The following is a 13,917-nucleotide window of genomic DNA, read 5'->3' on the forward strand; positions in this document are numbered from 1 at the left end:
TGTTTTAACGAGAGATGAAAAAATCTTTGATGTTTTCTTTAGCAAATTAGCACTCAGGTGTCGTGGCGACCCGAGACCTCTTGAAGACGGAGGGGCCGAGTGGGGAAGTAACACAGCGGAAGTACACCAGCGGCACCTTCGACGCCTGCGTAACCGAATTGAGGCGTTAAACAAACAATCAGTGTACTACAGTCCTTCCTCATTCCCTCTCTAGGACGTCGTATTGCGTATGCTTACACAAAGGGTGATGGAGCAATGAACCAAACGCCACCAAGATGGTGGTTAAAAGGCGCGGGGATTAAAAGTCCTGTGCAGTTTAAATCAACCATCAACTCAAGTATCGCGAAAGTTCCTTGATTTAAGTCTGAAAAGATTCCCATGTTAGTTTTCGTAGCATTCATTTGTTATTTGGTTATAATCGACAATAGTCCTTTGAAATAAATCTGATTATTGACGGAGTACTAGAGTCCACATGGTTTTGAATACGCTTTAATGATATTCGAGGATAATGTGAATTATTCTTAGCAGGAACTACAGTTGGAACGTCTGCTTGTGGCGTCACGGATACGTGATGCGTTTGTTATTAGGTTAAAAGACTGATTTTCAAATTATGGCGAAATAGATGTGGGATGTTCCTGATCCGGTGCAAATTGTACTTCCTTAGTATTCGGAGAGCGAGTGAACGAAACTGAAAAGTTAATTATAATTAGTGTGTCTTGTTAGAACAATTGAATGTCTTGGCTTTGGCTGTCGATTATCTTCTGAGACCTTTGTGTTGAACGTATGAATGAATCAATCATAGGAAGGTCCAGTATTTCGACTCTCCTTCGCGCTCCCATCCAGAATAACAACTCATTATTTAGTGCTTCTGTTTTAGTTGGTCTGCAAAGCTATCAGATCTTACCATTGACAGGTGTAGCGTCCTGAGACTCCTTGAAGACGAAAGAAGACAAAATACGCGGGCAGAACATATATTCAGCGCAGAGGAGGTGTCTGGGCTATTGGCATGGCCCAAAAGGGCCAGCCCACCCAGCAAGGTACAAGAGGGCTAATTAAAAGTACAAAAGTGGCGCCTCACCAATACCGAGGGATAAACCACTATCGTATCACACAGGCACCCTCATAAATCTAACTTTCATTTGTGGAGGTGGATTAATCTGTCATGACCTTATTTCACTAAGGTAGATTGCAGAACCCAGAGCCCTCTTAAGTGCTTCAACTTTGAATGCAACAAGATCATTTGGGAGGGAGTGGTGCCTCCTGATTGGACGCATAACCTTTGGGCAAAGTCTGGAAAAATTCAGAGCTTTGCACACAGGCATTTTATCTGCCTCTTTCGTAGCAAATAAGTTGTTTCAATGCGGCAGTTTGCGCCACTTTTATGAACTAGGCTTGTTTTTAGGGTCTACCACTTCAAGTAAGCAGCTCTCCACTTCCCAAGGTTTACATTAATTCTTTTTTATGTTCTCTCGGTGTCTGATTTTAAGTTCGTCTGCCTATATCATTTTCCCTACTGTAGAGTCTCGAGACTTCCCTGAAGACGAAAGCCATAATAGCAGAGCAGAATACGTATTTTCGACGTATGGAAGAACATGAAGGTAATGGCATGGTCCTAGGACCAAACCGCCCGGCGGCGGTGCCATGGTGGAGCCCTTAAGTGGCCCGTTATCAAAACCGTAATGCGCCGATATTCAAAGGCAACTGAGGGTTAAATACTGAATTTGACTCCAAGTCACCAATGATTTTCCGAATCCTAAAAATAATTCGCATCGCGTAGTTACTTACCCAACTTCGTTTAACTTACTTCCAATATATGGGAAGGTAATGTGCCTCTGCATATTTGCATTTAATTTACGGCTTAGTATTTTATCGTCTCTTCCTAGCTCAGGTTGTTTCTTCCCTACTTCTCACCTGCAATTCCGATTTTAACTGAAGTCGATTGTTTCCCAACTACGGGTTAGAGGATATTACTAATGGGGGCTACCACCAACTGAATCATCCTGACTCCTTGTTCCTGTAATTTTAAGGTCCAGCTACTCTAACAATTGTCCAATTTGATTTGGTTACTTATGCTTTTCTTCATACAACATCTGCCCAGTGTCCGATGCCCCACATTCTGGAATTTCCAACGTTGCATTCTTTCAATAACTCAGATGTTGACCCTCTGCTGTCTTTTAGGTTTCCCTTTGCGCTAAAGAATTCACTAACTCTTCTCCAGTTGTGTAAAAGGGAAGGGGCGCAGAAATTGTGTATCTTTTCAGAAGACACATAAAGGAAAATTACAACGATCAGATGCCTTCGTAGAACTCCACCCGCATTCGGTTAGTTCTTGCCAATCATCATTAAAAACTCGTGTCGGTACTTTGCATCTTCCTCCATCTCACCCATCATCACCGAGGTTACAGTAAATGCATTGACCTTTTGAACTCCACGCATCACCATGCACATATGGGTGGCCTCTACTACCACACCCACACCACGAGGTCGAAGCGCGGCCATCATCGCCTCGGCGATCTGGCGTGTCAGCCGCTCCTGTACTTGCAGACGTCGTGAAAACACCTCCACGATCCTTGCAATCTTACTCAAACCAATCACCTTTCCATTGGGCAGATAGCCCACCGATACTCGTCCCATGAATGGGATCATATGGTGTTCACACATGGAAAACATCTCGATGTCTCGCACCACCACAAGTTTGCCATGGTTTTCGTCAAAAATTGCGTCATTTAGAACGTCACTCACTCTTTCTCCATAACCCTTTGTGAAATAGAGTAGTGCCTTGGCTGCTCTCTCGGGGGTCTTTAGCAGCCCGGGACGTTGAACATTCTCACCCACTGCGGCGAGAATGTTTGCGTAGGCTTCCACCAATTGATCCAGACGATGGGCTTGAACCAAGGTGGGATTTAGATCACGCTGTATGCCGACAAGCTTAAAAGAGGAGGAGGAGACCACTCCGCCTGATTTTTCCGATCTGTTGGAATCGAGGCTTTCTTGACTCGAACGCATGGTGGTGTCGGCTTTCCTCTGAGATTCGGCTTTGTGAAGGTTTCGTGAGTTAAAACGGCCATCAAAAGGCAATACGTACACCAAACTCGTCGTCGTTTCACCTCGCTTAAAGCACTGGTGGCGCTTCAACATGTCATCATGTGGAACCGCGATTTGCTGGTCAATAGCAGCAGCTTCGACTGGATCAGTTGACTCATATTCGTGGAACATTTTAAGCACATGCAGAACAGAGTAGCGCAGCATATCGGTGGACTGAAATTACACAATTTACCGCTAAAAGCAGCGAAAGAGTGTTAGCGATTACTCTTTAAGGAGGATACATATTGCATTGTGGTGGTTTTTTTAACTCGTGAAGTGCCTTGTCGCTATTTTTAGCTCCCTCACGTTTCAGCTCTATTCCCATGCGGTTATTATTACCCACTTAAGCCCCACCAGCATTCCACTGCAAATCAGCAGCCTTACTGGACACCATCAAGCTGTGATGCTTTGGAGTCTAATTATTGACATTATGACAAGAAGTATCTATCATAGGTCAAGACTTGGAGCGTTTCTCGGAAAAAAGCGCCCAATTTCTTAGGGTTTACTAAAGCTGAAAGCGTTTGCATCATCCAAGCTTACTGTTCCCTGTTCTAACTAGCTGAAAAATTCTCATAAATGTCTTCTTTAGTAAGCATTAAGATAAATTTCAAGACGTGTAACTGCAGGTTCAAAGATTTCAGTGAAGGAGGAGAGCCCTAGCCATTCCCTGGAATTAATTCACCTATGACCGATGGCGGTCTGGTCTGATGGATTTTACTTTATAATTCGAAGGTTATGAAAGATCTGTTAACTTACTCTGTCCAAGGCGGCCACGGTTACGAGTCTTGCTGCCTGTTGTAATCGGGTTTTTATGGGGAGTTCTCAAGTGTTCGACCAATGAGAAAGCGCTTGTAATGGTCACTTACAAAGTCCATTGAGTCTGGCCAGTCACAGTAAGCCGCCACGCCACATGGATTTTAGCCCGGTTTTAGTGATACACTGTTTTGATGGATGGATTAAGACTACCGCCCTCACCACACAGATGCGATCTAAAGTATTCTCTTTTTGAGGTAAGTCAATTTAGGGCAACTACGGAATCCCAATTCGTCTGAAGGATGCATGTTTCGGGAGCGCCGGGCCGATTAACTCCACTTTCCCATGCTGATGCTTATCGCAACTAAACGCATTCACAACGGAAACAAAGAAGACTAATTTACATAGCGATGGCTTATATCTCGTTTTCTGATAGGCAGGCCGAAGTTTTAAAGGTGAAACTATGACAGTAAGCGCCCATCGTCTCCGTATATGGGTTTAGAAATTGAGTAATTCATTTGATAGCTCTGTAAGGATTGCCTTATGCTTTCTAGGCCAAAGTTTGATTCAGAAATCACACATTTGATGGTTGAGCATCAAATGTGGCATCGAAGGAGCTGCGTAAGCTCTCTACATTTAACAAAGACGAGGATTTCAGTGGCTCAAGTTTCATACCTCAGTCAAATAAATGAAATGGGAAGGAAAACAAAATATATAACGGTTGATACTATCGATAGGATAATAAAACAAGTACACAATGATGGACTAACTACCAGCAAGTTTCTGATGTCCAACACCAAAGTTCCTCCACTTTCAAGTAGCACAGGTGCCAGTCTGGATTTTGTGGTTTACGACTGATGAGATGATATCCTTACCTCATTTCTCCCCCACACAAAACAAGATGCGAGTTTACTCAGCGCCACTGGCATTGCGTCCAAATGAGGGTAAAATGTGGTGGCAAGAACTCCGGTGATGGCATTATCCATCCCCTGACTCCATTACGGTCCTCTAATTCGCAGGGGATTATCGAAGTCGCAGTGGGAAGATTGCAGTTAGGCCTTATAGCCCCTCATATGTGGGCGTTGGGCATTTTGAGCCTAAAAACTGGAGCTTCTCAGAACTTCAATTGCCTAAATTGTGATGAAAAAAAATGACTACTACTCCCCTAATCGCACAAGCAGAAATAAACAACATTCTGGTTTTCATTGAATTTTCGTAGTTTCCTGTGCTGGAGAACGCAGACGCAGACTCTTTGAGAATCACCAGACCCGTTTTTAGTGACGTGATTGCATTGGCAATGCTCACTGGGCTGGATTTTATGTGCAGCCTTAGCAGCTCGTCGATGTGTGCGTACGCAGGAGACCTTATGAACCAATGACCTTGAGTGGTAGTGTGAACCAATCGGACGCGAGTGTGCAAGCGCATGCGAGTTTGGACGCAGGTGCTTAAAACACGATGTGTGAGTAAGACGTATGGGTATTGCCAAACCGTGCAGACTGAGGTAAAGATGGGTCTCTTCAGAGTCATTTTCATCTTTGCCCTTTTGGCTCCGCGCAAGTCCACACAATCCGTTGTCAAGTCCATACGTAAGACTAGAAGCCATTTGTTTATTTATTTCCCAAATCATGCCTTTTTTTGTAGTGCAACAGACCGATTAATGAGCCGCAAATTGCACGAAATTTGATTAAAAATACACACAAAATTAATATTACATGGATGTTAAGCAATTTTATTGGGTATACGGTTTTCCAATTACATCTTCAACAAATATAGCTTATGTTCGAATCGGAGTGGGACTTCTGGTTTTATATTACAATTTGTAAAAAAACAACCAACTTTGTGAAGTAGATATTGCGATCTTCCCGTGACACAGTCACCCGCTGCATCTACATTCGCAATTATTTCCACCTTTACACTTGCCAACATCGCAATGCCACCTACTCAGAAGTTTCACCGTCAACAGATTTGTCAGTACGACCTGACAGTGAAGCCTATAGCAACTTGCTCCACTTCCTGCTCAACCATAACCTCGAACTGGCCTGGTGTCCAGTGCGAGGAGTGCGCCAACTCCTCCAATTCGCAAACGTGTGTTTAGGAGTGATAGTGTGGTGCTGGCGCACAAATTGAGTTCGTTCCTGTGCGGATGCACGACAGATTATGAGAGTAGGAGGATTAGGTGTCCAAAACGAGAGGACTGTTGTGCACACTGTCTGAATGCTCATTCACAGGAAAGCCTGCAGTGCTTTGAGTTACAGTAGTGTGATCAGGGTTGTTACCGTCGTGCGGGCGCTTGTCCGGACGAGCACCCTTCATTTGGCGAATGTATGATGTAGGAAATTGTAATAGGTGCCACTAAGTCAGAGTGTCTTATTGGTAAGCAGCACAAAGGCTGAGCATTTTGTCACGGTGTCGTGTCGTGTCGGTTGTGTTGTGTTTTGTCGGTTGTGACGCACTATGTTTGGAGTTCGCTGTGGACACCAGCGTCCGTGGTTTTTGCGCCCTCGTTGGCAGGAGACTGACCACTGCATCAGCTTACACTGCACCACCTGCCATCTCGACTAATGGTGTCTACACCGACTGCGGATATCTGGTTCTGCTCTATGGTAAAATCCTCTTCTGTTTCCCACCTCCCCTCACAGTATTGTAACCCATTCACAAGTCAATTCAAATAATGCTTTTGCTTTGAGTAGTTTCGTTTTTATTTCTGAAAACGAAAGTTCAGATTTCTAAAAAGTTGGGACTTGTATAGAAATAAATGTTTTGCAATCATTATAGAAGACATCCACTCACCTACTTAATTTTGATGCTTTTCCATCGTAACACAGCAATGATCGCAGCATAATTAGCTCATAAATGGTAAAAAGGATTTATTGTGTGCTACATTTTTAATGTTCTCTTGCATCGATCAAATGAATGTGACATTGTCCCTTCCTGGAGAACTGACGTGCGATTTGATGAAGGCGTCATCGGTCCCCCGAAAGGGTTTTGACCACCCCTAAGCGCTAGCATTAATTATAGTGCAAATTTCATGCCAAGTACTCGAACGATTCCTTTCTGTCTCAGTTTTTACAGATCCGAAATTGGACCCACAACGATGCTCTGCGTTGTTTTCATTGCTTCTCCAAAAGAAGGAGTTTTCAGACCTTCCCGTATCCGAAATCAGGCCCATGTTCCTTAACGAACTAAAGGTACCAGCGCCGAGAGCTAAATTGGAAAACCGTGAGTTCTTACACATTCCCATGTGTCGCATGCCCAAAATCACGCCAGGAGTAGAAAGTTTATGAAGCACGAACATCACAGCATATCTACAGGATCGTGCAGCAACATTTAACAGGCCGTATTTTTCCGTTTCCATAAATGTGGCAAAAGTCGAAATGCTAATCTCCTCCACATACAGACATCTTTACTTATTATAGAGTTAAAAGTAATAAAGAATGAGACCATCTTCGTGGAAATTGGACCCGACTACTTCTACGGACCCTCATTCTTTCCGCCTGTGTGGAAGACAAACATGGCAGATATTAACAGAACTCGTTCGGTTGGCTTTGGCTTGAGTTCTGATGTGCAGAATAGTGTGATCGGAGCAGCTTTTGAACACCTCACCTCCCAAATCGGAATCGCCAAACTCGCCTACATCCTCGACAATAGGGGTTTGTGCAATATCTTATTAGTCCACGAACTTCTTTTAAGTAGTTCTGGCAACAAAGGTAACAGAGTAAATACATGAAAAAGTCTAATTTTATACCCAACACGATCTAAGGGCCTCTGTAGAATGCGATTATTATCCCACCTCTCAACAATAGTCCCATCTATGGTGCAGTGACGAATGACTCCCTAAAAGGCTAGAAAGATTTCAAGAAAACTAAATCCTACTCACCAATTGAACCTCTTCCTTTAACGCAGAAGGTGAAATTAGTCCCTTCGCTGGTAGGTTGTAAGTGCGTTCATGATAAGACCTCTATCGTAGACATTAGAACGTTCCAATTCCTCAAGGGGACAGTGAATCAATTCCGTGTCTACCATCTATGTGACTTTGCCAACGTTGAGGGTGCTCTCAGCAAAATTCTCGTCGGCGGTGCCAATGTTTTAATTCTCAATGTAGCCCAGCAAGTCGCTCTGGAACTTCTACGCAAGGTAAGCGCTACTGACACCACATAAAGATATTAATGGCGCTTTTTAGGCGGAAGAGAAGAACATCCTTCAACATCCCTTCCATTGGCTTGTCTTCAATGCTGTACGTCTATCTCACCATGCAGTATGCTAAACAAGAACAATTAAGTAGTTTCCGGTAATGTAATCATGCCCTACTATGGTGGGTGAAGAGAGCTGGAGAGCACAAAATTTCTCCTTCCCACACGGTCACATGTCCTGTCCTTACTGTTCTGGAGGTTATAAAAAGCATGGTTAAGTGATTCGGTATTTAGTTTTGCATTTAAATAACTAAACGCTTACCACAAACCATTTCAACCGAAATCTTGACGACAGTAGACTGATTAGGTAGTTCAAGTCCCTTTTTGACTTGACAGTAACAAAATAGTGCATCAATACAGGAAAATGGGACACAAATGACGTTTTATTACTAAATAGGGGGTGACCCTATCTACGGAGGACTTCTACGTGTACGACACAAACTTCTTTGCTGTTGAATTCTCTACAAATGGCAAGCTTACCGACTTCACCGAACTGAGCGCCTTGCCAAAACCCATAACACCGAAAGATCTGATTTTTCGAGACATGGCTGTTGTGGGACTTCAGAAACTAGCAAAACTGCTCAAAAAAGACGTAAGTCCAACGGTAGGTACCGAATTGGATTCTTTGTTGCAAAAGCTAACTTTGAATAGTAAGACTAGCGGCGTCAAAGCGCGGACGGTAGTAATGAAAGGCAAGTTTTGAACAAATGGCTTACCAACTTTTGTTTAATGGCGTTTGGGTGCAGTGGATTCCAAATGGTTACTTTAAAGGGCATTTCTCAAGCTGTAGTCGCCGATCCTTTACTTTATCCATTGTGGTCTCTATCTGGAACTCACTTGTGCCTGCCTAAGTAGGAATAAAGATCAACGTGTCAGGAGCTGGATTCCTCACTCACTTCACTGACCAATTTATTCCAAATTTTTACCATCACTGACGAGCTCAGCCCTTTTTCCAATAAGTTTGTCGTAAAGATATTGCAGCTTAAACAACGGTGATCAAGTCAGAATGAGAATTCTGATATTAAATCACAATTTACAACATAACAATCGACATCGTGGAGTGTGTATTGCGTCCCTCTTCTGACACAGTTGCCCGCTGCATCTACATTCGCAATTATTTCCACCTTTACACTTGCCAACATCGCAATGCCACCTACTCAGAAGTTTCACCGTCAACAGATTTGTCAGTACGACCTGACAGTGAAGCCTATAGCAACTTGCTCCACTTCCTGCTCAACCATAACCTCGAACTGGCCTGGTGTCCAGTGCGAGGAGTGCGCCAACTCCTCCAATTCGCAAACGTGTGTTTAGGAGTGATAGTGTGGTGCTGGCGCACAAATTGAGTTCGTTCCTGTGCGGATGCACGACAGATTATGAGAGTAGGAGGATTAGGTGTCCAAAACGAGAGGACTGTTGTGCACACTGTCTGAATGCTCATTCACAGGAAAGCCTGCAGTGCTTTGAGTTACAGTAGTGTGATCAGGGTTGTTACCGTCGTGCGGGCGCTTGTCCGGACCAGCACCCTTCATTTGGCGAATGTATGATGTAGGAAATTGTAATAGGTGCCACTAAGTCAGAGTGTCTTACTGGTAAGCAGCACAGAGGCGGAGCGTTCCATCACGGTGTTGTGTCGATCGTGTTGTGTTTCGTTGGTTGTGGCGCACCGTGCTTGGAGTCTGCTGTGAACGCGAGAAACCATGGTTTTTTTTACTTTGTTGACAGTAGACCAGTCGCCGAACCTCGCGCTGTTGAATGCAATCCATACCATCGTCGCCTAGCATCCTGCTTATCAGTGATTGCTCCGACTCGCGATAAGCAGCAACTGTTGCTTATTACTGCATGTAGCCGCTCCACGGTGAAATCCCTCTTTACAGTCGTGAAATATTAAGCCCTAATTGCCTAAAACTCTACTTGCTTTGCAACATTTCCAAAGTTACCCACCAAGAATAGAATTTGGCGGTCAGTAAAAGTTACAATTTGCATTTAAAATGGCTACAGTGATTCCTTTTCCAAATGGTAAAATTACATCCACCTTGCATGTTTTTAACCGCATGCCATGAACCGAAGTGTTCTTTCCATTTTAAACGCATAGAATCGTGTTTTAGTTAAGGAATCCGGTGCCCCTTATTACGAGTACTGTGGATGATGTTGATGCGGAGAAATTGCAGCAAATATGGCACTTTTACTCCTACATGGACTCAAAATTTGACTCGACAAGTGTAAGTTCATTTGCTTCTTCAATCAGCTTGCTGCCAACTTGACTTTGGCTATAGTTGCGGCCTCCCTCATAGCATTAGCACCAAACCATTCACTTCTCAATGAAATGCTTCTCATATTCAGTAACACGATGTTTAAAACCCTATTCACTCTCTGTCTTGCGCGTTTTCAAGCTATACAAGGTACAAATCTCCACCAACGGCTCAATTAGCGGAAATTTCCAGGCCCTGAAGCCTCCGCCAGAAAGAGGACTTTTGCTCAGTCGAATGAGGAGGAAACCCCTCCGCCTCGGCACAGTCGTAGTAAGAGATTAAATGTCCTTTCTCATACTGCTTACGTTACGTCAAGTAATCTTGCATTTCATAGCTCTTTCTACTTATACTTGGCGGTAGAGTTTAAATAGTAGGGAATACTATTGACGTGGCATTCAAGCAGCACAAAGCAAAATAGGCCTATCGGTGGCGCTGTTCTGCCATCTTAATGTCAACAAGTGCGTTTTATTAATCTTGAAAAAGACAGAAAGTGGTTGATGTGCATTAAGGTCAATAGAAGCATATCTTGCGACTTGTAAGATGACAAATGATGTGAACATGGCACGTGACTGTCTGTGTAACACAAGCTGGTTGTTATCAGAGGTTTAGCTCAAGCTCTGCCTTCTGAAGGTGTAGGTGTTTGTAAAACTCACAAGCAAGCGGCGATAAAGGTGAATGAATGAATTGGAAAGGAATGAATGAGCTTGATGGTTGACTTGTAGGTACCACCAGTGATAACGGAGGAAATCGATGCGAACGGAGCTGTGACCTTAAGGGGAGCCGAAATTGTCTTAGCAAAGGAGCTTTTGGGGCGCTTGAATGTGTCCTACAACATCACCGTCTTTGACACGAATTTTGGTGAAAAGGTGGATGGGCGGTGGACTAACATCTTCAGTCATCTTGAGCAATGGGTGAGTTCTCAAACAACTTCAAGATTTCATTATCTAATTGGGTCTTAAGATGTTTTCCGTGATCGTAGGATATAGACCTCCTAGTGGGTCCCTTCTCGGAGACGTGGGATCGAATGATCAGTTTTCGAAGCACCACGCCCATTCGCAGCATTGCCTACAACTTCATGTACTTCCGTCCCTCCCTCTCAGCCCTCACGCAAATTTTCCAGTTTGTCATCGCCTTCGACGCCTCCGCGTGGTTGCTCATCTTCCTTGCCACGGTCAGCATTGGTGTGGCCCTTGCCCTCATTCACAAAATCAGCCCCAACACTCACGGCTTCAGTATCCATCCCGCTATTATCTTCGTTTTTGGTTATCTATTTCAGGTAAGCAATCACCCCTCTGTCCATATTGGAGATATACAGCAGCACCTAATTTACCAAGGAAAAAGTTAAAAGGTGTAGGAACTCGGCAGTAGCTTCGTCAAATCGCGGAATGCTACGAAGAAACGTTTAGCGGTACAGACAGTTAAAACAAATGAGTATCCACAATACAACTTCCATTGAGTTTTGAGGATCACCTACCACGCTTCCTTGTGATCACTGTACTGCTTCAGTGATCACTACCGATCTCTAAGTTATGGTAAATCAGCTGAGACAGAAACAAGATCTGATAATGGGAGCACATTCGCCACTCCACCACATAGCGAGATATACCTCCAATTCTTCTTTTCATGGTGCAGCAAATTTAATGCCACCCGGCTGCTTATCTTGATTGCTCTCATGTCCCAGCAACACAAGACAATACTATCCAATTACCTCGTTATTACATCAAAAACAAGTATTTGGTCCATGATTGATATGGAATTATTCAATTCCTGTTTCAGTGCTTTGCGGTCCCCTTTGCAGAAGGAGAGCCTAAAGGTTGAGACGCTGGACAACAGAAGTCTACCTTAGAATTGTTGGGCGTTATTTATACACAGTCAGCTTTGAGGACCGCGTCTTCATAAAATGTGAGCATAATGCAATGCGAGTGATGCCATTCAATGCGCCATCGAATTAATTGCATGAAATAAATGCTAGGAGGACCGTGCGCTGGCGACATGGAGGCTTATCGGCAAGGCACTACCAACAACTACGCAAACGCATATACGACTGGAAATTAACATTGTTTTGTCGTCAAACAAATGATTTAGCTTACTAGGTGTTAGGTAGAGGTAAAACCTAAGTGGTGCGCCAAGACCAATAACCAAGGCATCGTCCAACGAGTTGTGTATGTGTGTGTATCTGTGTGACTGCAGGGAGTGCGAACACGGCCACCAAGTCAGACGTCGAGTCAGATCCTCATCGTAGTGTGGTGGTTCTTTTGCCTCATTCTCGTCATTGCATTCTGCGCCAACTACGCCGCCTACCGTTCCTTCACGGCACTGAAGACCCTCCCCACCACCATCTTCACCCTCCTTCATCAGGAGTACTACAAGTGCGTCTACTTGGCCACTGCTTCCACGACCTTAAATTAAAGAAGCCTTAATGTCCTAACACCTGTTCAATTTATGCTCGACTTCGATTAATTCAAGTCTGACCTTCTGCTAGAACCAGCCACTTTGTAGATTGAAACAGTCGCCTGGCAATCACAATGCTTTTGCCTACTTTCCTCTTTCTATAGCCTGTGTATTCAACAATAACGCAAATGTTTCTTCCTGCCACTTTTAAGAGGAATATCAAGTCGTTAATTTGGAAGTGCAGTTCTTTTGCAGTGGATTTACTAACTCAAAGTGAAATACGGTGTTCAACTAATCCCTTTAGACACATTGAGGTGAAAATATGTGGAAGTACCTCTGTTGTAAATGTATAGATGAATTGGGGAACCAGTAAGAGGAAATGCAGGATGGATCTCACACCAATGTCGTGGAGGTGGAATTGCAAAAGAAGGAAAAGGCCGATACAGTCGAAACAGACTTCAGTCTGCGGAATGAAAAGCTACAATAGCGCTTGATGCAGGCGGTATGATCGGGTTAGTAGGGCACGTGGGTCCATCAATATGCATCGGTGTTTTGCTATTGCCAACTTATTAGGAGTGAAATAACTTCTTTAATAGAAGCTTGCCATCCAACAGCAAAAATCCATCGAAAATTTATTCATAGATAAAGTTGTACCGTGATTTTAATTTAACATAAACTCCCCTCCTCCCCCTCTTCCCCATCAGATAGTTTGACCCGTGAATAAAAAAACCACGACATCACAAGTAAAGGGTTAACAATCACGTGTACTACCTTTTGTGTTGGGATACTTCAATATCCAAAGTGACTACCTGTCAAATATTCCCTTGGATCATGATTAAATGCAGGGCGAGCAATAAGGCATTCCTGACTTACTGTTACACATCTACTGTGCCAAACGCTTCCACCTCTTTCAAGCATCAAAGGATGTCTGTCGATTCTTCCAGATATGCCTACATCAATGGATCAAATATGGAATCGATGATGCGCGTACCTCTAGACCCGACAATTCATGCCCTTTACACAGAAATCAACACGAAATTCAGGGATATGATACCGCCTAATCGAAGTGCCGGTATTGACGAAGTCATAAAGGTACTTTAATCCTCTTTTTGCAGTCTTCAAATCAAGCAATTAATCGCTTTGAGGTAGAACATTAATTTGAGTTGAATTGATGATCACCGATTGGAAATGCACAACTTCATTTCCACTTTGACCAGTGTCAGTGAGTCTGCTTTCACATGACTGCCTAG

General features: G+C 43.7%; 2 protein-coding genes across 2 annotated transcripts; one reads left to right on the forward strand and one right to left on the reverse strand. All coding sequences in view use genetic code 11, as the record gives it.

Annotated features, from left to right (window-relative positions):
• Positions 1-2,322: 2,322 nt before the first annotated feature.
• On the reverse strand, positions 2,323-3,216 carry EGR_05047 (GTP cyclohydrolase; the record flags this gene model as incomplete). Its single annotated transcript, XM_024494296.1, has 1 exon — positions 2,323-3,216. The coding sequence occupies one exon, from the start codon at positions 3,214-3,216 to the stop codon at positions 2,323-2,325; it is 894 nt and encodes a 297-aa protein (XP_024351245.1).
• Positions 3,217-5,344: 2,128 nt separating this feature from the next.
• On the forward strand, positions 5,345-13,768 carry EGR_05048 (Glutamate receptor U1; the record flags this gene model as incomplete). The annotated part of the gene is made up of 16 exons (XM_024494297.1): positions 5,345-5,423; positions 5,711-5,922; positions 6,302-6,475; positions 6,966-7,056; positions 7,254-7,487; positions 7,769-7,971; positions 8,018-8,071; positions 8,425-8,631; positions 9,117-9,328; positions 9,750-9,882; positions 10,133-10,246; positions 10,418-10,546; positions 10,999-11,187; positions 11,256-11,552; positions 12,467-12,645; positions 13,612-13,768. The coding sequence occupies 16 exons, from the start codon at positions 5,345-5,347 to the stop codon at positions 13,766-13,768; spliced, it is 2,664 nt and encodes an 887-aa protein (XP_024351246.1).
• Between the last annotated feature and the right edge of the window lie 149 nt (positions 13,769-13,917).

This window comes from Echinococcus granulosus (genome assembly GCF_000524195.1).
Source record: "Echinococcus granulosus chromosome Unknown EG_S00035, whole genome shotgun sequence".
Taxonomy (NCBI): domain Eukaryota; kingdom Metazoa; phylum Platyhelminthes; class Cestoda; order Cyclophyllidea; family Taeniidae; genus Echinococcus; species Echinococcus granulosus.